Genomic DNA, 24,084 nt, shown 5'->3' on the forward strand with positions numbered 1-24,084 from the left:
TTACACCAACTGGTAAAATGTTTGTGCTTTCCACACCGAGGGCAGATTTTAGGCCCTCTCTCCTGGCGGTGCGTGTGGCAGTCTCTTTTAAAATGTCTCTCCTTGCCGCGTCTCTAACAAAACGTATTTCTGTCCCAGATTACAGTCAGGGCAGCAGCTACCAGCTGTGCTTGATAGGTAAGTGATCCCACCTCTTGTTGTAGGAGTTTGCAGACTGCACCACATCTTTCTACATTCATCATTAGGATTTTTTGTCACAGATTGCAAAATTAAGGCTTCTGTAACTGCTCAGTTGTCTACCTGCTTGTCGAGCACAGCCTTTGATGTATCTCTAAACACCATAGAAAGGTCATGCCTGTTTCAACTTTCCAACATCCAGTATCTTTATAAGTGTTTAGAACTGTCTTAATTCTTGAACTGCTACCAACGTTGTTTAATTGAGCCATTTCTTCTTGTATCTATTAACAGGCCCTTCTGTAACGCTGAAACTGTCTGGGTTTCGCGGCGGCAGTGGTGGTGAGCGGCTCCCCCCTCAGCCCAGGGCAGAGGCCCGTTCTGCGGGAGCTGGAGGGGTGGGGGGGGTGGGGGAGCGGCCCTTGGCCGGGCGGCTTGGTTCTCTATTTACAGTTTTTGGAATCTCCTTTATCGCTTCATCACTAATTAGTTCCCAGCGCTGACTGCCGTGCCGCACACAGATCAAAGCTTGCAATCTTTCAACTTCTCCCTGCTACTGTGCCTCCCCCCTGGCTTGTGCCCGTTGGTCTGAGGGACAGTGAGGGGGGGGATCGGGCTCCTTGTCGGTGTCTATCGGACCCTCTTGGAGAGGATAGTGTGGAGGATGCCGGAAATGCCGGAAAAGCCATCAGCAATGCCGGAAAATCATCAGCAGTGCTGGAAAATCTTCAGCAGTGCCGGAAAAATCTTCAGCACCGGGTCAGTGCCGGAAAGTTTTCGGCCGGTCCTTCCACCCTCTACCGCATCTTCAGTCGTTCAGAGCAACTTCGGCAAGCAATCTGAGGGTCCCTGTTCGGGTGCCACTCGTTGACAGGAGCATGGAACTAAACACAGAGATCAATGTGATCAGCGAGTGTTCACTTTATTGAGCTTAGCTGTTTCTTTATAAACCCTTTTCGGTTACGCAACTGGGTGCCCACGAGGGTATCTACAGTGTATTATTGGTTAAAGGTAGCTGTCCATAAGGCTATTACTAATCTATTATTGGCTAAACTACTGCACATGCTAAGAAACCAAGTTCTACTGAACTTAACTATGTTGACAGTTGTCTTCAATTGTTTTTCTTTCAGCCCGTGCTGGTTCCCACAGAAGTAGCCACTACATTCCTCCCAACTGGCCCCTGTTTATCTTTCGGCTCTCTGTTTCAAGGCCTTGTTAGAGTTGTTCAGTATTAAACAATCTCACAGCATCCAGGCCTTGTTCTGTGTAAAATGTTCCAACACGGGGCAATCTGCATTTTCAATCCAGACTGGGGAATGAGGAGATTGGGAGCAGCCCTGAGGAGAAGGACTTGGGGTGATGGGGGAGGAGAAGCTCCACAGGAGCCACAAGGTGCGCTCCCAGCCCAGAAACCTGCTGGGCTGCATCCAGAGAACGTGGCCAGCAGGGAGGGAGGGGATTTTCCCCTCTGCTCTTCTCTGGGAGACCTCAGCTGGAGGGTTGGGGCCAGGGCTGGAACCCTCAGCAGGAGAAGGAGATGGAGCTGTTGGAACAGGCCCAGAGGAGGCTACAAAGATGATCCGAGAGCAGGAGCATCTCCCATGTGAGGACAGGCTGAGAGAGTTGGGGTGGTTCAGCCTGCAGAAGAGAAGGCTCCGGGGAGACCTTATAGCAACCTCCCAGTCACCGTTGGATAGAAGCAGTCTCTGATGCATTTTGTAACCTACAGAGGTCTCTTTTTATCTAGTTTAGAGTTTGCAATTTCCCCCCTCAAGGCTGTTTGAAGTTTGAGCAACCAGATCCAGCTTTGAGCAACCGAGCAGCCTGATCCAGTGGGAGGCATCCCTGCCCATGGCAGGGGGGTTGGAACTGGATGATCATTCTGTGATTCCATGGTATGAACCGAAAGGCTTTCCCAGCCTGCACCATTCCGGGATCCCCTATCCAGCACGGCCCCTGCTGAGGCTGTTGTGTGGTGGACTGCAAACCCAGCCATTCCCTATGGAATTCCTCCTCATGTCCGGTCTAACTCTGCCCCTCTCCAGTTTATCCCCACTGCCCCTCGTCCTATCCCCAAAAGCCTTTGTGAACAGTCCCTCCCCAGCTTTCTTGGAGCCCCTTCAGGTACTGGAAGGTCTCTCTAAGGTCTCCTTGGAGCCTTCTCTTCTCCAGGCTGAAAAACCCCAACTCTCTCAGCCTGTCATCGTACAGGAGGTTCTGCAGCCCTCGCATCATCCTTGGAGCCTCCTCTGGACTCGTTCCAATAGCTCCATCTGCTTCTTCTGGACAGGATTCCAGAAGTGGACCCAACCCTGCAGCTGAGGCCTCACCAGAGAGAAATAGAGGGGCAGAATCCCCTCCCTCCCTGCTGGCCATGCTCTTTGGATGCAGCAGGAGAGCTCAGAGCCAGGTGCTGGTGCCTGATCCCAGGCTACCCACACACACCACCCCTCAGAGCATTTTGTAGGGGATTTTGGGGTGTCCAACCCCACCTCCTGCCTCCCCTCCCACTTGGAACACCCCATGTCCCCCCCCAGCCCCGAGTTCCCCAGACCCAGCGCCCAGAAGCAGCCGCTCTGTGACATCAGCTTGGGGCCACGGGCTCTGCGGGCGGCGTGGGCGCTACGGGCAACGTGTGGGCTGGTGCTCTGCTGGACACCAGCTCTCGGATCTTCATCTCCCTCGTGTCGCTGGCACCATGAAGATGCTCCTCGCCTTCCTCCTGCTGGCCCTGTGCCAGCCGGCGCAGGCATCGTGGGAGACCTGCGAGTGAGTGGCACAGGGTGTTGGGCACAACAACCCCAGGGAACGCTCCGGGCGTGGGGAAAAGCGGAGGAAAAGGACCTGGGGTGCTGGTCGGCAGCAGCAGAACAGGAACCAGCAGGGGCCCAGGTGGCCAAAAAGGCCAATAGCCTCCTGGCTTGGACCAGCCGTGGTGCGGCCAGGGGGAGCAGGGAAGGGATTGTCCTCTTGGCTCAGTGCTGGGGAGGCTGCACCTCAAATCCTGGGTTCAGGTTTGGGCTCCTCGCTCTAAGAAAGACCTTGAGGGGCTGGAGTTTGTCCGGAGAAGGAAACGGAGCTGGGGAAGGGGCTGGAGAACAGGGGTTCTGGGAGCGGCTGAGGGACCTGGGGCTGTTTAGTCTGGAGAAGAGGAGGCTTAAGAGGAGACCTCATCGCTCTCTGCAGCTCCCAGAAAGGAGGTTGTGCTGAGGCGAGTTGTTGTGTTCTCCCCAGGGACAAGCAACAGAACAAGAGGGAAGGGACTCAGGTTGTGCCAGAGGAGCCTTAGATGGATACTAGGAAAAAATTCTTTACTGAAAGAGCAATGAAGCCCTGGCAGAGGGTGCGGTGGATTCTCCATCCCTGGAGGCGTTAGGAAAACGTGTTGGGGTGACACATTGGGACGTGGCTTAGTAGGCACAGCTGGTGTTGTGTGGATGGTTGAACTGGATGATCTTCGAGTTCTTTCCCAACCTCAACGATTCTGTGCCCTTCCCAGAGAGCCTGTGCTGCCACCCTTGGGGTTTCCCTGCTGGCTCTGGGCAGGCAGAGCTCGGAACCACACACACCACCCCAGCAGAGTGTTTTGTAGGGGATTTTGGGGTGTCCAACCCCACCTCCTGCCTCCCCTCCCACTTGGAACACCCCATGTCCCCCCCCAGCCCCGAGTTCCCCGGACCCAGCCCCCAGAAGCAGCTGCTCTGTGACATCAGCTTGGGGCCACGGGCTCTGCGGGCGGCGTCGGCGCTACAGGCAGCGTGTCGGCTGGTGCTCTGCTGGACACCAGCTCTCAGATCTTCATCTCGCTCGTGTTGCTGGCACCATGAAGGTTCCATTAATCCTCATCCTCCTGGCCTTGTTCTGGCCAGCACAGGGCTCCTGGGACACCTGCGAGTGAGTGGAACAGGCTGGGAGGGAGATTGGTCAATGCTGCTGGGCTTCACTGGAGGATGCTCGCTTCCCAACAGCTTCACCAACCCCATGTGGTTCCTTCTCCAACCCCATGTTGTTCCTTCTCCACCTCCATGTGGTTCCCTCTCCAGCTCCATGTTGTTCTTTCTCCAACTCCATGTAGTTCCTTCTCCAATCCCATATGGTTCCTTCTCCAGCTCCATGTGGTTCCTTCTCCAGTCCCATATCGTTCCTTCTCCAGCTTCATGTGGTTCCTTCTCTAACTCCATGTGGTTCCTTCTCCAACCCCATGTGGTTCCTGACATTCTTCTACATTTCCCAGGCTGCTAAGGGCTCCCTAAGAGCTAAAGCAGAGACAGAGGTGGACACCTGGGTGCCCCACAGGGTTCCTTGGCTCCGTGCTCCACACAGCGATGCCGGCTGGGGAGGGAAGGTGCCTGCCCTTCAGCCCCAAGTCTCAAGCAGGACAGTAACGAGTTTCTGGTTTCCACAGGACCTGTGGACTCCGTCCCTTGGCTTACGGCACCGGGCGAGTGGTTGGAGGCAAAAATGCACAGCTGGGTTCCTGGCCTTGGATCGTGAGTGTCCAGCAAGTGTTCAAGACACACTTGGCTCCCGTGTGCGGAGGGACCATCATCCACCCCCAGTGGGTGCTGACAGCCGCCCACTGCTTCGTCAATACCCAGTAAGGAGGAGCAGGGGACAGGGAGATCCCTCAAACCCTGGCAGACGCCCTTTTTCTGCATCCAGAAAAAGGCTGGGCTTGTGTCACTGCATTCCCGATGCCTCCATCTCCATGATTCTTCTCCTCCGGGCGTCTTGGGGCAGTCGCACCCTCCCTAGATGCTCTCCTCTCCCACTTGGGAAGCACGAGGCAGGGAAGCTGCAGCGCGTGGCTCCTCTCCCTCTCACTTCTCTCTCCATCCACCTTCCAGGCACGTCCCAGCATGGCGCGTGGTGGCCGGAACCACCTCGTTGACTCGCCCGGGTCCCGAGGAACAAGTGCGCTATGTCAGGCGGATCATCATCCACGAAGACTATTACAACATCACTCAGAGGAACGACATCGCCCTGATGGAGCTCTACGAGCCCTTCCAGTGCAGCCTCTACGTGCAGCTCGCCTGCGTCCCCGACTTCTCCCTGCAGCTCTGGCAGCTGAGAAGCTGCTACGTCAGCGGCTGGGGGGTCACCACGGCCAGATGTGAGTTCCCCAGACGTATTTGTATCCTGGGAGGTGGTGGAGTCCCCTCCCCTGGAGGAGGTTAAGGGACGGGTGGACGATATGTTGAGGGACATGGTTTAGTGTTGATGGGAATGGTTGGACTCGATGATCCACTGGGTCTTTTGCAACCTGGTGATTCTATGATCTGCGTCTGGGGAGGTGGGAATGAGCTGCCAACCAGAGCAGGGTGGAAGGGGAACACCACAGCGATGCTGCTGCCGATGCAAAGCCAAGCCCTGGGGAAGAGAGGAGGAGAACTGGTGGCATGTGCTGGGGGTTCATTCCTGTCTTGTCCCCACAGCTTCTGGAGCACTGCCGGTGCTGCAGGAGGCCCGCGTCCACCTCATCGACACCCAAGTCTGTAACAGCAGCGGGTGGTACAGGGGCGCCGTCCACCCCCACAACCTGTGTGCGGGCTACGCGCAGGGCGGCATCGACACCTGCCAGGTAGGAGGGTGATCCCAGCCCCTAGCAAGTCCCCCTCCCACCGCAGGGTCCCCATCGCTCCGGGGGTCTCCTCCTCATCTCCAGCTGCTGCTCCATGCTCAGCGTCCAGTTGTCCCACAGCACTGTGACTCTGCAAAAAAGCTCATCCCATGTTCTCAGCATGCAGGGACCAACCCTGGAACATCCCTCTGCCCCACAGCCAGGAGAGAACCTGCCCGAGAGTCCCACAAACACCTCCCCAACCACGTTCCGTTGGCTCCAGCACTCTAGGAGAATCTTTCTGGGCAGGGAACACAGCTCTGGCAGCTGCTGGCAGAGAGCAGTAGCAGATCCCTGGGGCTTACGGAGCCCCCAGCACCCTCTGAATCCTCTTTTCTTCTCTGCAGGGGGACAGCGGGGGTCCTCTGGTCTGCCAAGATCCCTCTACTGACCACTTCTGGCTGGTGGGGGTGACCAGCTTTGGGACAGGCTGTGCCCGAGCCCATCGTCCCGGGGTCTACACCGCCACGCAGCATTTCCGCGACTGGATCCTGGGGGTGATGAAGCGCTACTCGGCTCGAGCGGCAGCTGCATCGGAACGCACTTGGAGCCACTTTCCAACCACGACAAACCCTGTGGAGATAACCCCAGCGACGGAGCCGAGCGCTTTCAGCGCCTGCCCGATTCCAGTCAACAAGCTGGTGGACTTCTTCACTAAGGTGATGGAGCTCCTGCAGGTCCTGACAGGTCGAAGGACCTGAGAACAGGGGGAAGAGGATGCAGGGCAGGCTGAATGATGCCACCACCACGTTGTGCTGGGCCGTTGGCTGCTGCTCCACAGGCAGCCTTGAGGTCCCAGACCTGCTTGGTCCTGCCCTCCCACCTCAAGCTCCCCATCCAAGCCTACGATGGCTGGTTGTGTTTTGTTAGGATGTTGTTTCTAGTCTGTTCTCTGTATAGCAATAAATAGTTTTCACAGCAAACTCTGCTTCAGCCTCATTCTGTCTCCTGGGCGAGGCAAGGTCTCCATCGTGGTCGCTGCACAAGGTGAGAAGGGCATGAAGGGAAAGACTCACTCCAAAGGGTGACCCCGTGCCTGCTTGGACAAGAGGGAGAGAAGAAGGGAATGGTGGTTCCAGGGGCTGGAGGTCTTCAGAGAATCACAGGACGGTTTGGGTTGGAAGGGACGTCAATGACCCCAATGAAGGCCAGGTTGGATGGAGCTTTGAGCACTCTGATCCAGTGGGAGGTGTCCCTGCCCACGGCAGGAAGGTTGGAACTGGGTGGGTTTTGAGGTCCCTTCCCACCCAAACTATTCCATGATTCTGTGATTTACAGGATTCCACTTTAATTGTTCTCCAGCCCCTTCACCAGCTTCGTTGCTCTTCTCTGCACTCGCTCTAGAGCCTCAACAGCTTTCTGGTGGGGAGGGACCCAGCACTGACCCCAGGATTCGAGGAGCGGTCTCCCCAGGGCCGAGGCCAGAGGGAGAAGAACCTCCCTGGCCCTGCTGGCCACGCCGGCTCTGATCCAAGCCAAGATGCCCTTGGCCTTCTTGGCCCCCTGGGCCCCTGCTGCCTCCTGTTCAACCAACCCCCCCAGGTCCTTCTCCTCCAGGCACTTTCCAGCCAGGCTTCTCCTAGGCTGGAGCTGCCCAGGGTTGTTGTGCCCCAAGGGCAGGACCCGCCATTTGGCCTCGTTAACCCTCATCCCGTTGGTCTCAGCCCATGGATCCAGCCTGTTCAGATCCCTTTGGAGCCTCCCGACCCTCCAGCAGATCCAGATTCCACCCAGCTTAGTGTCATCTCCAGACTTGCTAAGGGTGCGCTCGATGCCTTCATCCAGGTCATTGATAAAGACATTGAACAGGGCTGGACCCAGCACGGAGCCCTGGGGACACCACTTGTCACTGGCCTCCAGCTGGAGTTAACTCCATCTCCCACCACTCTCTGGGCCCTCCAGCCAACCAGTTTTCCACCCAGGAGCTCGTTCTCCTCTCCAGGCCAGAGGGGACAGTTTCTGAAGCAGAACGCTGGGAGAAACTGTGTCAAATGCTTTCCTGAAGTCCTCTGCCAGCGGCAACCCGCCCCGCGAGTCCGGGTAGAAGATGCCGGGGTAGATCCCGGAGCGCGTCTGGAAGCGGCCGGTCAGGGGGGACAAAGAGAAAGAAAGGGGTGATGAGGCAAAGGGATGAGATGAAGCAAGAGAAAAGGGAAGGAGGTGAGAGGATGGATAAGGATTTTGGTGGTTTACAACATGTTTTATCAAATAGTGGTTTTCCAGGCACGGTTCTGTCTTGAGTGAAGCATGTTCCGTGCTGAACAGACGTGGTTTTTCCTCTAATCAGCTCTATTTGCAGTTTTTCCCCTATCTCAAGCGGAGACAGAGAGCTGGAGTCAGCTCCGAATTAACAAGAGATTGCGCTGTTGTGAAATTCAGAACAACATTAAAACGAATCCTTGGAAAGTAATAGAATATGAACAAGATTTCGAGGAAAATTGATATGTAGGCATGTAAGTGGGAAATATATTCTGTAACCAGCATTTCTCTCACTGAACGCGACTGATGGGGATCGCCTGCCCTGATTAAAAAAACCCAAAACAGGTCCTAGAGGGTTTATTCGTCAGTATTTTCGGTGTCAGGGGGACGAGGGCAGAGAGAGGGGATGGTGAAGGGAGAGGGTGGGGATGAAGGCAGCCAGGAGGGCAGCCGTGGGCACAAAGGGGGGTGAAAGCAGCACAGGGGTCGTGGGAAAGTGGGGTGGGATGAAGGCAGATGGGGGGGTCGGAGAAAAGAAGCGAGAGAGGGGAGACATGAAGCTGGGGGTCACGAGAGGGGAAAGAGGGTAGCAGAGGGAGTGAGGTGAGGGCAGAGGGGGAGAGAGAGAGAGAGGGGCAAGATGCAACGGGTGGGAGGCAAGAGGAGAAGGGGGATGACGGCAGAAGGGGTGGAATGACGATGAGGGGAGGAAAGGAGGGCAGAGAGGGGGGACCAGGGCGAAGCTGGAGTGGGAGGAGGCCAGAGAGAGAGGGGAGGGACGAGGGCAGAGAGAGATGGGGGGTTCATGAGCTTCAACAAGGCCAAGGGCAACATCCTACGCCTGAGTTGGGGCTGTTGACGGGAGCATGGAATCAAAACGCAGAGATCAATGTGATCAGCAAGTGTTCACTTTATTGAGCTTAGCTGTTTCTTTATAAACCCTTTTCGGTTACACAACTGGGTGCCCACGAGGGTATCTACAGTGTATTATTGGTTAAAGGTAGCTGTCCATAAGGCTATTACTAATCTATTATTGGCTAAACTACTGCACATGCTAAGAAACCAAGTTATACTGAACTTAAATACGTTGACAGTTCTCTTCAATTGTTTTTCTTTCAGCCGGTGCTTGTTCCCACAGAAGTAGCCACTACATTCCTCCCAACTGGCCCCTGTTTATCTTTCGGCTCTCTGTTTCAAGGCCTTGTTAGAGTTGTTCAGTATTAAACAATCTCACAGCATCCAGGCCTTGTTCTGTGTAAAATGTTCCAACAATTCCCCCTTTTTGTTTTTTGATGACTAAAGCGTTCAGGTGAAACATATTATCGACTTGACGTTGTAGACACTGTAACACACAGGATAATTGTCAAAGCAATCAACACCAATAAAACAACATTCCTCCTTTGACCAAGAGTTCTCATACCCATCTTGTTATCCACCCATTCTGTCGAGAATCCAACACCCAGGGACATCCTTTAACTACCACCCATAGGATTAAGAGCATCCATAATGTTAACGTCCTCCTCATACTTGTTGACTGTTTTCGTGGCTGGGGCTTAACAGTTGTCACGCAGCAACGTGGGCTTCATCCACCTCGCAGGTGCCCAAACTGGTCCTTTATCTGTTAAAACACAAACATAACCTCGTCCCCATGTTAGTAGCTTATACAGACCTGCCCACTGCCCATAATAACTGTTTTTCAATAGCACTTTCACATTGTCTTATACTTGCTCTGATTTGGACGACATGGTTTGTACATGCTTCAACTTTAGCACAATTTGATCATCTCCTGCTAATTGCAAAAAATTCATTACATATTGCACCTTCATCAATCTATTTAGCAGTGTCTCTCCTGATTCTCCCCCCTCCTTTTTTTTTTTTTTTCCTCTCGGTAATTATCATTGTAATCGTTTCAAATTTAGTGACTATGTTTTTGGGGTTAGTGTGGCAAAACATCCACTCAGTAATTCGTAATGAATCTTTTGAATTTTCCTCTCTCATTGCCTCAATTATCCCTAAAGGTTGTCTGCACTAGGACCCAGCAGTTGCTGATGAGGGACATTGGAATGCAGAGTGTTCTAAGGAATTGGCAGTCCCCTAAAGAGATAACACCATGAACTCCTCTGGTCTTCTTCAAAGCTGAAAGAAAAGAAAACTTAGAAAAGAAGGAGAAGGGCGGGAGGGTGGGGGGTGGCGGGGGCACTCACACACATACAGCTGCGTGTTTTGCTAGGTATTTTAAAACTTTTCCTTCTGAAGCCTTTCATTCCAAAGATCCCCAGGTAAATCTACCTGTTTGCCGGCTTAGTGGACATTTGAGATTGAAAGGTCCCAGAGATGTATTTCTAAGATTAATCAAAACTAATTTCTAAGTCTTACAAACGTTTGAAGCACTTCAAACACACACACACGCGACCACTCATTTCTCAGCTAGCCAAACACATTCATACAATGTTGGTTATCACTAGTGGATCCACAATTTTTCCATGCTACGGATATTTAAACTACACACGGTACCGGGAACACGCAACACTTAAAATACGTAGATGCATTATCTAATAAGGCTTATATCGATTGTCTAACAAATATTTCACTTATGGTAGAATTTTTTTGGGGGGTTGGTTTTTTTTGGTTTTGTTTTTTTTTTTTATTTTCTGTATTGATAGAATTGCGGACTGGTCAGCTGAACAACAGCCTCTGTCTCCCCATATGCCTAATCCCAACCAAATTATTGATAATCATTCTAATTACAAGTTAGGAAAGCCACCCTCCAATGGTCCTTTTACGTTCCATGCTATTGTGTGATGTGCAGACGATTGCAGCACTACTGCGATGGTGCTGATCACGTCTATCTCGGTGCTGCCTCTGGTTCTTGCTCTGAGGTGAGAGCTGCTGCTTGCTCTGAGGTGAGAGCTGCTGCTCGCTGCGGAGGCGTCTGTGTTGGTACGTGCCTCTGAACCATGATTTGCTCCTGGTTTTCTGACAATACTGTCCCGTTCTTATCCCATTTTGACTTACACCAACTGGTAAAATGTTTGTGCTTTCCACACCGAGGGCAGATTTTAGGCCCTCTCTCCTGGCGGTGCGTGTGGCAGTCTCTTTTAAAATGTCTCTCCTTGTCGTGTCTCTAACAAAACGTATTTCTTTCCCAGATTACAGTCAGGGCAGCAGCTACCAGCTGTGCTTGATAGGTAAGTGATCCCACCTCTTGTTGTAGGAGTTTGCAGACTGCACCACATCTTTCTACATTCATCATTAGGATTTTTTGTCACAGATTGCAAAATTAAGGCTTCTGTAACTGCTCAGTTGTCTACCTGCTTGTCGAGCACAGCCTTTGATGTATCTATAAACACCACAGAAAGGTCATGCCTGTTTCAACTTTCCAACATCCAGTATCTTTATAAGTGTTTAGAACTGTCTTAATTCTTGAACTGCTACCAACGTTGTTTAATTGAGCCATTTCTTCTTGTATCTATTAACAGGCCCTTCTGTAATGTTGAAACTGTCTGGGTTTCGCGGCGGCAGTGGTGGTGAGCGGCTCCCCCCTCAGCCCAGGGCAGAGGCCCGCTCTGCGGGAGCTGGAGGGGTGGGGGGGGTGGGGGAGCGGCCCTTGGCCGGGCGGCTTGGTTCTCTATTTACAGTTTTTGGAATCTCCTTTATCGCTTCATCACTAATTAGTTCCCAGCGCTGACTGCCGTGCTGCACACAGATCAAAGCTTGCAATCTTTCAACTTCTCCCTGCTACTGTGCCTCCCCCCTGGCTTGTGCCCGTTGGTCTGAGGGACAGTGAGGGGGGGGATCGGGCTCCTTGTCGGTGTCTATCGGACCCTCTTGGAGAGGATAGTGTGGAGGATGCCGGAAATGCCGGAAAAGCCATCAGCAATGCCGGAAAATCATCAGCAGTGCTGGAAAATCTTCAGCAGTGCCGGAAAAATCTTCAGCACCGGGTCAGTGCCGGAAAGTTTTCGGCCGGTCCTTCCACCCTCTACCGCATCTTCAGTCGTCCAGAGCAACTTCGGCAAGCAATCTGAGGGTCCCTGTTCGGGTGCCACTCGTTGACAGGAGCATGGAACCAAACACAGAGATCAATGTGATCAGCGAGTGTTCACTTTATTGAGCTTAGCTGTTTCTTTATAAACCCTTTTCGGATACGCAACTGGGTGCCCACGAGGGTATCTGCAGTGTATTATTGGTTAAAGGTAGCTGTCCATAAGGCTATTACTAATCTATTATTGGCTAAACTACTGCACATGCTAAGAAACCAAGTTCTACTGAACTTAACTATGTTGACAGTTCTCTTCAATTGTTTTTCTTTCAGCCGGTGCTGGTTCCCACAGAAGTAGCCACTACATTCCTCCCAACTGGCCCCTGTTTATCTTTCGGCTCTCTGTTTCAAGGCCTTGTTAGAGTTGTTCAGTATTAAACAATCTCACAGCATCCAGGCCTTGTTCTGTGTAAAATGTTCCAACACGGGGCAATCTGCATTTTCAATCCAGACTGGGGAATGAGGAGATTGGGAGCAGCCCTGAGGAGAAGGACTTGGGGTGATGGGGGACGAGAAGCTCTACAGGAGCCGCAAGGTGCGCTCCCAGCCCAGAATCCTCCTGGGCTGCATCCAGAGAACGTGGCCAGCAGGGAGGGAGGGGATTGTCCCCTCTGCTCTTCTCTGGGAGACCTCAGCTGGAGGGTTGGGGCCAGGGCTGGAACCCTCAGCAGGAGAAGGAGATGGAGCTGTTGGAACAGGCCCAGAGGAGGCTACAAAGATGATCCGAGAGCAGGAGCATCTCCCATGTGAGGACAGGCTGAGAGAGTTGGGGTGGTTCAGCCTGGAGAAGAGAAGGCTCCGGGGAGACCTTACAGCAACCTCCCAGTCACCGTTGGATAGAAGCAGTCTCTGATGCATTTTGTAACCTACAGAGGTCTCTTTTTATCTAGTTTAGAGTTTGCAATTTCCCCCCTCAAGGCTGTTTGAAGTTTGAGCATCCAGATCCAGCTTTGAGCAACCGAGCAGCCTGATCCAGTGGGAGGCGTCCCTGCCCATGGCAGGGGGGTTGGAACTGGATGATCATTCTGTGATTCCATGGTATGAACCGAAAGGCTTTCCCAGCCTGCACCATTCCGGGATCCCCTATCCAGCACGGCCCCTGCTGAGGCTGTTGTGTGGTGGACTGCAAACCCAGCCATTCCCTATGGAATTCCTCCTCATGTCCGGTCTAACTCTGCCCCTCTCCAGTTTATCCCCACTGCCCCTCGTCCTATCCCCAAAAGCCTTTGTGAACAGTCCCTCCCCAGCTTTCTTGGAGCCCCTTCAGGTACTGGAAGGTCTCTCTAAGGTCTCCTTGGAGCCTTCTCTTCTCCAGGCTGAAAAACCCCAACTCTCTCAGCCTGTCGTTGTACAGGACGTTCTGCAGCCCTCGCATCATCCTTGGAGCCTCCTCTGGACTCATTCCAATAGCTCCATCTGCTTCTTCTGGACAGGATTCCAGAAGTGGACCCAACCCTGCAGCTGAGGCCTCACCAGAGAGAAATAGAGGGGCAGAATCCCCTCCCTCCCTGCTGGCCACGCTCTTTGGATGCAGCAGGAGAGCTCAGAGCCAGGTGCTGGTGCCTGATCCCAGGCTACCCACACACACCACCCCTCAGAGCATTTTGTAGGGGATTTTGGGGTGTCCAACCCCACCTCCTGCCTCCCCTCCCACTTGGAACACCCCATGTCCCCCCCCAGCCCCGAGTTCCCCAGACCCAGCGCCCAGAAGCAGCCGCTCTGTGACATCAGCTTGGGGCCACGGGCTCTGCGGGCGGCGTGGGCGCTACGGGCAACGTGTGGGCTGGTGCTCTGCTGGACACCAGCTCTCGGATCTTCATCTCCCTCGTGTCGCTGGCACCATGAAGATGCTCCTCGCCTTCCTCCTGCTGGCCCTGTGCCAGCCGGCGCAGGCATCGTGGGAGACCTGCGAGTGAGTGGCACAGGGTGTTGGGCACAACAACCCCAGGGAACGCTCCGGGCGTGGGGAAAAGCGGAGGAAAAGGACCTGGGGTGCTGGTCAGCAGCAGCAGAACAGGAACCAGCAGGGGCCCAGGTGGCCAAAAAGGCCAATAGCCTCCTGGCTTGGACCAGCCGTGGTGCGGCCAGGGGGAGCAGGGAAGGGATTGTCCTCTTGGCTCAGTGCTGGGGAGGCTGCACCTCAAATCCTGGGTTCAGGTTTGGGCTCCTCGCTCTAAGAAAGACCTTGAGGGGCTGGAGTTTGTCCGGAGAAGGGAACGGAGCTGGGGAAGGGGCTGGAGAACAGGGGTTCTGGGAGCGGCTGAGGGACCTGGGGCTGTTTAGTCTGGAGAAGAGGAGGCTTAAGAGGAGACCTCATCGCTCTCTGCAGCTCCCAGAAAGGAGGTTGTGCTGAGGCGAGTTGTTGTGTTCTCCCCAGGGACAAGCAACAGAACAAGAGGGAAGGGACTCAGGTTGTGCCAGAGGAGCCTTAGATGGATACTAGGAAAAAATTCTTTACTGAAAGAGCGATGAAGCCCTGGCAGAGGGTGTGGTGAACTCTCCATCCCCGGAGGTGTTAGGAAAAGGTGTTGGGGTGACACATAGGGACGTGGCTTAGTAGGCACAGCTGGTGTTGTGTGGATGGTTGAACTGGATGATCTTCGAGTTCTTTCCCAACCTCAACGATTCTGTGCCCTTCCCAGAGAGCCTGTGCTGCCACCCTTGGGGTTTCCCTGCTGGCTCGGGGCAGGCAGAGCTCGGAACCACACACACCACCCCAGCAGAGCATTTTGTAGGGGATTTTGGGGTGTCCAACCCCACCTCCTGCCTCCCCTCCCACTTGGAACACCCCATGTCCCCCCCCAGCCCCGAGTTCCCCGGACCCAGCCCCCAGAAGCAGCCGCTCTGTGATATCAGCTTGGGGCCACAGGCTCTGCGGGCGGTGTGGGCACTAGGGGCAGCGTGTGGGTTGGTGCTCTGCTGGACACCAGCTCTCAGACCTTCATCTACCTCGTGTCGCTCACACCATGAAGGTTCTCTTAGTCCTCGTCCTCCTGGCCCTGTTCTGGCCAGGACAGGGCTCCTGGGACACCTGCGAGTGAGTGGAACAGGCTGGGAGGGAGCTTGGGCAACGCTGCTGAGCTTCACTGGAGGATGCTCGCTTCCCAACAGCTTCACTAACCCCATGTGGTTCCTTCTCCAACCCCATGTGGTTCCTGATATTCTTCTCCATTTCCCAGGCTGCTAAGGGCTCCCTAAGAGCTAAAGCAGAGACAGAGGTGGACACCTGGGTGCCCCACAGGGTTCCTTGGCTCCGTGCTCCACACAGCGATGCCGGCTGGGGAGGGAAGGTGCCTGCCCTTCAGCCCCAAGTCTCAAGCAGGACAGTAACGAGTTTCTGGTTTCCACAGGACCTGTGGACTCCGTCCCTTGGCTTACGGCACCGGGCGAGTGGTTGGAGGCAAAAATGCACAGCTGGGTTCCTGGCCATGGATTGTGAGTGTCCAGCAGGTGTTCGAGATGCACTTCGTCCCCGTGTGCGGAGGGACCATCATCCACCCCCAGTGGGTGCTGACAGCCGCCCACTGCTTCGTCAATACCCAGTAAGGAGGAGCAGGGGACAGGGAGATCCCTCAAACCCTGGCAGACGCCCTTTTTCTGCATCCAGAAAAAGGCTGGGCTTGTGTCACTGCATTCCCGATGCCTCCATCTCCATGATTCTTCTCCTTCGGGCGCTTTGGGGCAGTCGAACCCTCCCTAGATGCTCTCCTCTCCCACTTGGGAAGCACGAGGCAGGGAAGCTGCAGCGCGTGGCTCCTCTCCCTCTCACTTCTCTCTCCATCCACCTTCCAGGCACGTCCCAGCGTGGCGCGTGGTGGCCGGAACCACCTCGTTGACTCGCCCGGGTCCCGAGGAACAAGTGCGCTATGTCAGGCGGATCATCATCCACGAAGACTATTATAACATCACTCAGAGGAACGACATCGCCCTGATGGAGCTCTACGAGCCCTTCCACTGCGGCCTCTACGTGCAGCTCGCCTGCGTCCCCGACTTCTCCCTGCAGCTCTGTCAGCTGAGAAGCTGCTACGTCAGTGGCTGGGGGGTCACCACGGCCAGATGTGAGTTCCCCAGACGTATTTGTATCCTGGGAGGTGGTGAAGTTACCTTCCCTGGAGGAGTTTAAGGGGCGGGTGGACGAGGTGCTGAGGGACATGGGTTAGTGATTGATGGGAATGGTTGGACTCGATGATCCGATGGGGCTTTTCCAACCTGGTGATTCTATGATCTGCGTCCGGGGAGGTGGGAATGAGCTGCCAACCAGAGCAGGGTGGAAGGGGAACACCACAGCGATGCCGCTGCCGATGCAAAGCCAAGCCCTAGGGAAGAGAGGAGGAGAACTGGTGGCATGTGCTGGGGGTTCATTCCTGTCTTGTCCCCACAGCTTCTGGAGCACTGCCGGTGCTGCAGGAGGCCCGCGTCCACCTCATCGACACCCAAGTCTGTAACAGCAGCGGGTGGTACAGGGGCGCCGTCCACCCCCACAACCTGTGTGCAGGCTACGCGCAGGGCGGCATCGACACCTGCCAGGTAGGAGGGTGATCCCAGTCCCTAGCAAGTCCCCCTCCCACCGCGGGGTCACCATCACTCCGGAGGTCACCTCCTCTTCTCCAGCTGCTGCTCCATGCTCAGCGTCCAGTTGTCCCACAGCACTGTGACTCTGCAAAAAAGCTCATCCCATGTTCTCAGCATGCAGGGACCAACACTGGAACATCCCTCTGCCCCACAGCCAGGAGAGAACCTGCCTGAGAGTCCCACAAACACCTCCCCAACCACGTTCTGTTGGCTCCAGCACTCTAGGAGAACCTTTCTGGGCAGGGAACACAGCTCTGGCAACTGCTGGCAGAGAGCAGGAGCAGATCCCTGGGGCTTACCGAGCCCCCAGCACCCTCTGAATCCTCTTTTCTTCTCCACAGGGGGACAGCGGGGGTCCTCTGGTCTGCCAAGATCCCTCTACTGACCACTTCTGGCTGGTGGGGGTGACCAGCTTTGGGACAGGCTGTGCCCGAGCCCATCGTCCCGGGGTCTACACCGCCACACAGCATTTCCGCGAGTGGATCCTGGGGGTGATGACGCACTACTCGGCTCGAGCGGCACCTGCATCAGAACGCACTTGGAGCCACTTTCTGACCACGACAAACCCTGTGGAGATAACCCCAGCGACGGAGCCGAGCGCTTTCAGCGCCTGCCTGTATCAGCTCAACAAGCTGGTGGACTTCTTCACTCGGGTGAAGGAGCTCCTGCCGGTCCTGACAGGTCGAAGGACCTGAGAACAGGGGGAAGAGGACGCAGGGCAGGCTGAATGATGCCACCACCACGTTGTGCTGGGCCGCTGGCTGCTGCTCCACAGGCAGCCTTGAGGTCCCAGACCTGCTTGGTCCTGCCCTCCCACCTCAAGCTCCCCATCCAAGCCTACGATGACTGGTTGTGTTTTGTTAGGATGTTGTTTCTAGTCTGTTCTCTGGGTAGGAATAAATAGTTTTCACAGCAAACTCTGCTTCAGCCTCATTCTGTCTCCTGGGTGAGGCAAGGTCTCCATCCTGGTCGCTGCACAAGGTGAGAAGGGCATGAAGGGAAAGACTCACTCCAAAGGGTGACCCCGTGCCTGGTTGGACAAGAGGGAGAGAAGAAGGGAATGGTGGTTCCAGGGGCTGGAGGTCTTCAGAGAATCACAGGACGGTTTGGGTTGGAAGGGACCTCAATGACCCCAATGAAGGCCAGGTTGGATGGAGCTTTGAGCACTCTGACTCAGTGGGAGGTGTCCCTGCCCACGGCAGGAGGGTTGGAACTGGCTGGGCTTTGAGGTCCCTTCCAACCCAAACCATTCCATGATTCTGTGATTTACAGGATTCCAGTCTAATGAGTGAAGGAGTGAATTATTTGTTAAGAGGTGTGCAGGCTTGAGCTTCCAGATCTGACAAGTGCTATGGTTATTTACAATATCCTGCTTATCTGACACAGTTTGGGGAAGAACACGCGTAACTGAAAGGTAGAAAAACTTCCCCATAGCAACAGTTTCCATCCCTCCATCCCTGTACTCCTCCTGCTAGGAAAGTTACACTTAAAGTAGGATAAAACACTAATCATCGACTAATCAAGAACTAAGACAGAATATAAGAATTGCATGATTCTGTTGATTCTTAACGTATCCTAACAACAGACCCCAAGGTACTTGCTCAAAAGACCTCATGTGACAACAGGATCCAAGTGTGCTTAGGAAAAGTACATACTAGCTACCCTACCCAAGTAGAACATACACCTGCAACAGCCAAAAGACCATCATAAATCTTGTGAAAGACAGAAGAATAGGTTTCAGGAGGCAAGAAAGATATACCTGAGTGGTCAAGTGGAGATAAGTGCGGGCCCAGCCAAGAAAAATCGACGAGTTTGCCAAAAGAACAAGAAGTAATAAAGACAATGCGAGGAAGACTATTTACTTCATCTGAGGAAGACTACTTACTTCATCAGGACGACCCCCAGAGGGGGCTACGCAGGCGCAATAGAGACTGATGTCGCAATAAGGCGATGAAGTAACCTACCTATGCATATGTATTAGATAATGAAGTAACCTGTTGAATATACAATAGATTGCGAAACTTTTAGAAAATAAAAAGCGGACGCGATGTGACGGTCTTTGGAACCAGATCTGGGTGCGTACCCCTGGTTCCCGGGGCCTCGAAATAAAGCACCACATATAACCTCCTAGTGTGGTTATGTGTTTGTCATTCTGCTAACAGTTTTTGGCGACCCAGATGGGACCTCGCGGGCATTGCTGAGGTGGCTCGCGCATCGATCCTGCTCCAGCCGGCACCGAGTGATTCTCGGGGAGCCATCGACCGCGACCGACCTCCGCTGCTCCCGACAGACCAGGGATATTGGTAAGACACGGTGCTTTATCTGGAATGGTACCATTTGGGGTCTGGTAAAGCCTGCCTGTCAGACGCGGCGAAAGCTGCGCTTGGTTGGGCTCAGGGGTCTGGTAAAGCCTGCCTGTCAGACGCGGCGAAAGCTGCGCTTGGTTGGGCTCAGGAGCTCCGACGGGAAGCCTAGGCGCCGTCCATAAGACAGTGGCGAAAGCTCTGCAGGTTCGGCATCAGTGGTCTGGTCTGGTAATTCCGGAATTCTGGTATTTCTGGTATTTTGTAGTTTTGTTCTGCTCTCAGTAATTTATACTTTCCTGTCTAGTTAATCCATTTTAAGCTGTTTGTGGTAAAAAGAAAAAAAAAAAAAGAGAAAGAGGAAGAAAAAACTAACAAAAAAAAAAACCCCAAAAAACTCAACCACAATGTCAATACCTAAGTCATCTCCATTAGAATGTATTTTGAGTCACTGGAAGGAGGGAGGATTTGGGCAGGATATGCAAAAAGGAAAGTTGATTGAATATTGTAATGTCTGGTGGACACAATATGAATTAGAAGACCAGGTTCATTGGCCAGAAAATGGGACTCTAGATTATAATACAATTTTTCAGTTAATGTTGTTTTGTAGACGAGAGGGAGAATAGGATGAAGTACCATATGTAGAACTGTTTTTTATTTTAAGGCGGAATGATGAATGGAAAAGAGCATGCGGACTAATGGTTGTCAGTGTAAAATCAAATGGGCAATGTGATGGTTGTGTGGCTGAAAAAAAAAGTGCATAAAATGTTTAGCAGTAGAAAATGCTTCACGACATCAGCAAGATGATGATTTTGATTTATTGATAACCCCCTCAGCCCCAGACCCCAGGGAGGGGGGATCGGGTAATGAGGGGAAGGACAGAAAGGGGGGGGATAGAAAATGCGAATATGAGGAGGAACAGGTTTATCCAGGTACTCCGATCTCTCATCGAACGCGGCAAAGAGAAATCCAGGGGAGGGAGGCTGAACGTCAGCCATCTAAGGCATTACTAGCACCACTGCGTCAGGGGGTCAGAGCGGAGGGTCCGGTATATGTTAAAGTGCCTTTTACGCCAGGAGATTTGATGCTTTAGAAACAGTCTGCTGGAGTTTATCGAGAAAACCCAGACAAGGTAGCAAGGGTAGTAAAAATGATTCTAAAGACTCAGAATCCTGATTGGGATGATATTCAGGTGTTATTGGACACTTTGATGGATTCTACAGAAAAGGAGATGGTTCTGGGAAATTATGGAAACCAAAGCTGACTAGATTTAGAAAGCAGTGAACCCCTAGTGAAAATAAAATTAGGAGGGGAAGAGGTGCAATTTTTGGTGGATACTGGCGCAACATATTCAGTTTTAAATGATTTGTATGGAAAAATAGGAAACAAAACTACTACAATAGTGGGGGCCACAGGGAAAGAGGAAATACGGCCATTCATGCGACCCTTAGAGTTACGATTTGGGGGAAAGGAATTAACACATGAATTCTTATATGTACCCAACTGCCCGGTTCCTCTTCTGGGACGGGACTTGTTATCTAAACTAAATGCAAAAAATCAGCTTTGAAAATGGAGAATTGATTATGCAAGTCCCAGAATCGAACGTAGGAAAGATTTCAGTAGTAAAGGAAAATCCCAAACCTCAGATACCCAAGAAGGTAAAAGAGGCAGTAATCCCTACAGTTTGGGAAACAAGTATACCAGGAAAATCAAAAACTGCTCAACCGGTAATGGTGGAGTTAAAAGAGGGAGCAAGGCCAGTACGAATAAAACAGTATCCCATAAAATGGAAGCCCGATACGGAATAGTAGAAATCATTGAAAAATTTTTAAAATTTGGAATATTAGAGGAATGTGAGTCAGAATATAATACTCCGATCTTTCCAGTAAAGAAACCAAATGGGGAGTATAGGTTAGTACAAGATCTGAGGGCCATCAACAATATTACGAAAGATATACATCCAGTCGTAGCTAACCCATATACATTGTTGACATCTGTGAAGGAAAAATATAAATAGTTTACAGTAATTGATTTAAAAGATGCCTTCTTCTGCATTCCCCTTGACAAAGATAGTAGGAAACTTTTTGCTTTTGAGTGGGAAAACCCATATAATGGACGAAAAACGCAACTCACGTGGACGAGGCTCCCACAAGGATTCAAGAATAGCCCAACTCTTTTTGGAAACCAACTGGCGAAAAAATTGGAGATCTGGACTACGCAAGAAAAAATTCAGGTACCAAGAACACAGTATCTTTTGTTACAATATGTAGATGACATATTCCTTGCAACAGAACAAGAATCATTATGCATACAAGTGACTATTGAGATTTTAAACCAACTGGGCCTAAATGGATACAAGGTTTCAAGAGAAAAAGCTCAAATTGCATGCACAACTGTATTGTATCTTGGATGTGAGATAACACAGGGACAACGAAGGTTAGGAACGGATCGTGTTAGAGCAATTTGTGCGATTCCAGAACCCCGGAACTTGCATGAACTGAGGACATTCTTGGGAATGGCAGGGTGGTGTAGGCTGTGGATAATGGACTATGGACTTATAGCAAAACCTCTGTATGAGGCACAAAAATTGCCTAATCTCACTTGGGAGGGACCTCAAAAGGAGGCCTTTAAGAAACTAAAAGAGGCCTTGACTAAGGCACCAGCATTGGACTTACCGGATTTAACAAAGACTTTCCAGTTGTTCGTTCACGAAAGACAACGATTAGCACTGGGTGTCTTAACACAGAAATTAGGAAGCTGGAAACAACCAGTGGGATACTTCTCTAAACAGTTGGACCCCGTTAGTGCAGGTTGGCCATCCTGCCTGAGAGCCGTAGCAGCAACTGTAATTCTGATACAAGAAGCCAGAAAATTGACTCTAGGAAAAAACATTGAAGTTTATATACCTCACATGGTGTTAACAGTCTTAGAACAAAAAGGGGGGCATTGGCTTTCCCCTAGCCGAATGATGAAGTTCCAAGCCATACTCACTGAACAGGATGATGTAAGTTTGAAAACAACTAACCTGTTAAACCCAGAAGCCTTTTTAGGTGCAGCAACAGAAGATGGTCCTTTGGAACATGATTGCATAGAAGTCATAGAACACACATATGCAACGAGAGCGGACTTGAAAGATACTCCAATCGAACAGCCTGATCAAGAGCTCTTCACAGACGGGACTAGCTTCGTGGAGAATGGGACACGGTATGCAGGATATGCCGTGACCACACAGAGCACGGTAATAGAAGCACAGGCCCTACCGGTGGGGACCTCAGCACAACGGGCAGAAATAATAGCCCTCACGAAGGCATTAGAATTAAGCAAAGATAAACGAGTAAACATATGAACAGATTCAAAATATGCCTTTGGAGTAGTTCATGTACACGGAACTTTATAGAAAGAACGAGGATTATTATCCTCGCAGGGAACCAATATAAAACACCAAAAAGAAATTTTAAACTTGATATCTGCTGTGCAATTACCAGAGCAGGTAGCGATCATGCATTGCAAGGCACATCAAGGAAGAGACTCTAAGGTGGCCGAAAGAAACACATTAGCAGATCGAACGGCTCGGCGGATAGCACGACAGGTACAGACGATGATGGCCTTGATACCTACCAAGGTAAGCCTTTTACAAGATTACCTGACACAGAAACCGAAATACTCGGAAGAGGACAAGAAATTGGCCAATTTAATGAAGGCAAACCTAAATTCTGAAGAATGGTACGTAACTACAACTGGACAAATAATTGTACCTCCTGTCATTATGCGGGCAATTCTACAGGCAGAACATCAAAAGTGCCATTGGGGAGCAGAAGCATTAGTGACTTATCTGAAACGAAACATAATTTCGGCACAGATGTTAACAATGGCAAAATCTGTAAATTCAAAATGTGAACTTTGCTTGAGGAATAATCCTGTGGTTAGGAGGAGAGTAGAAATGGGACATATCAGAGTAGGCATGGAACCAGGAGATTATTGGCAAATAGACTTTGTAGAATTACCTAAAGCTCAAGGGTACAAATATTTGTTAGTCGGGGTCGACACTTTTTCTGGATGGCCAGAAGCCTTTCCCTGTCGCACCAATCAAGCCAAAGAAACAGTGAAATGGTTGTTGAGGGAAATTATCCCTAGGTTTGGGGTTCCCTTAGGTCTATCGTCTGATAGGGGATCACACTTTGTAGCCACAATTGTACAAGAAGTAAGTAAGGCATTGGGAATTCCCTGGAGTCTCCATACCCCATGGAGACCACAATCTAGCGGACAAGTAGAAAAGATGAATCAGACGATAAAAAGACAGGTCAGTAAAATATGCCAAGAAGCTAAAATTCAATGGCCCCAGGCATTACCAATAACCCTTCTAAGAATAAAGATAAAGCCTAGGAGTGGGATGGGACTGAGTCCTTATGAAATCCTCTTTGGGAAACCATATGAGTCGCCACAACCAAACCCAAACATGCATATTAAAGGACACCAAGATGTGTACAACTATATGTTATCTCTTGGTAGAACTTTGACACAGCTACGAAGGGCCTTGATCTGGAACCGTCCGGTGTCATTAGAGAATTCAGTACACGAAATTAAACCGGGAGACCAGGTCTACGTCCGCAATTGGAGTGAAGAGCCACTGAAAGAACGGTGGAATGGACCGTACCTGGTGCTGCTAACAACTTTCACTGCGGTAAAAGTAAAAGGAATAGACTCTTGGATCCACTACACACGAGTGAAGAAGGCACCCAAGGACTGGAGAGTCGAAGTAGTCAGACCAACGAGACTAAAGCTGAAAAGCAAGTAAAATGTCATACTTCGAGTACGGGACTTTGATTATAGTTTGGTCCTTGATACCTATAATAGGTGTCACATCTCTAGAAATTTCATGTAAGAGAGAAACAAGCAAGTATACCATTGGACAAAATGCCATTCTGTCTTGCAGGTTTCAAAGTCATGTCCCAATGAAAAGGAAATTAATTCAGATTTTTTGGGAAAAGGTGTCTAGAACTTGTGGAGCACCTGAAACAATCTATGATAGCAAAGATTTGGGGTTAGATGGTTACAAACAAGAACTATGAGGGACATGGAAACTTAAAGGGAAAGTATCGAACAAGTTTTATCCGCGAAATCCCATACGAAGTGAAACAAAACTGGAGCTGACGAATTTAACTTTGACTGACCAA

General features: G+C 51.6%; 2 protein-coding genes across 2 annotated transcripts; both read left to right on the top strand.

The window, feature by feature from the left end:
• The first annotated feature begins 3,997 nt into the window (after positions 1-3,997).
• Positions 3,998-6,495, top strand: LOC138716874 (acrosin-like). The gene is made up of 5 exons (XM_069850046.1): positions 3,998-4,068; positions 4,580-4,771; positions 5,022-5,287; positions 5,610-5,755; positions 6,142-6,495. Exons 1-5 carry the CDS (start codon positions 3,998-4,000, stop codon positions 6,493-6,495), a joined length of 1,029 nt encoding a protein of 342 aa, XP_069706147.1.
• Positions 6,496-13,876: 7,381 nt separating this feature from the next.
• LOC138716875 (acrosin-like) lies at positions 13,877-17,302 on the top strand. The gene is made up of 6 exons (XM_069850047.1): positions 13,877-13,947; positions 14,841-14,942; positions 15,386-15,577; positions 15,828-16,093; positions 16,417-16,562; positions 16,949-17,302. The coding sequence occupies exons 1-6, from the start codon at positions 13,877-13,879 to the stop codon at positions 17,300-17,302; spliced, it is 1,131 nt and encodes a 376-aa protein (XP_069706148.1).
• Positions 17,303-24,084: the final 6,782 nt, after the last annotated feature.

This window comes from Phaenicophaeus curvirostris, chromosome 1, assembly GCF_032191515.1.
Source record: "Phaenicophaeus curvirostris isolate KB17595 chromosome 1, BPBGC_Pcur_1.0, whole genome shotgun sequence".
NCBI classification, from domain to species: Eukaryota; Metazoa; Chordata; class Aves; order Cuculiformes; family Cuculidae; genus Phaenicophaeus; species Phaenicophaeus curvirostris.

Coding starts and splice junctions, on each gene's coding strand:
- LOC138716874 (XM_069850046.1), top strand. CDS start 3,998: ATGAAGGTTCCATTAATCCTCATCCTCCTGGCCTTGTTCTGGCCAGCA. Junction 4,069..4,579: donor GGCTCCTGGGACACCTGCGA/GTGAGTGGAACA, acceptor TGGTTTCCACAG/GACCTGTGGACTCCGTCCCT. Junction 5,288..5,609: donor GGGGGTCACCACGGCCAGAT/GTGAGTTCCCCA, acceptor TTGTCCCCACAG/CTTCTGGAGCACTGCCGGTG.
- LOC138716875 (XM_069850047.1), top strand. CDS start 13,877: ATGAAGATGCTCCTCGCCTTCCTCCTGCTGGCCCTGTGCCAGCCGGCG. Junction 13,948..14,840: donor GCATCGTGGGAGACCTGCGA/GTGAGTGGCACA, acceptor GTCCCCCCCCAG/CCCCGAGTTCCCCGGACCCA. Junction 16,563..16,948: donor GCGGCATCGACACCTGCCAG/GTAGGAGGGTGA, acceptor TCTTCTCCACAG/GGGGACAGCGGGGGTCCTCT.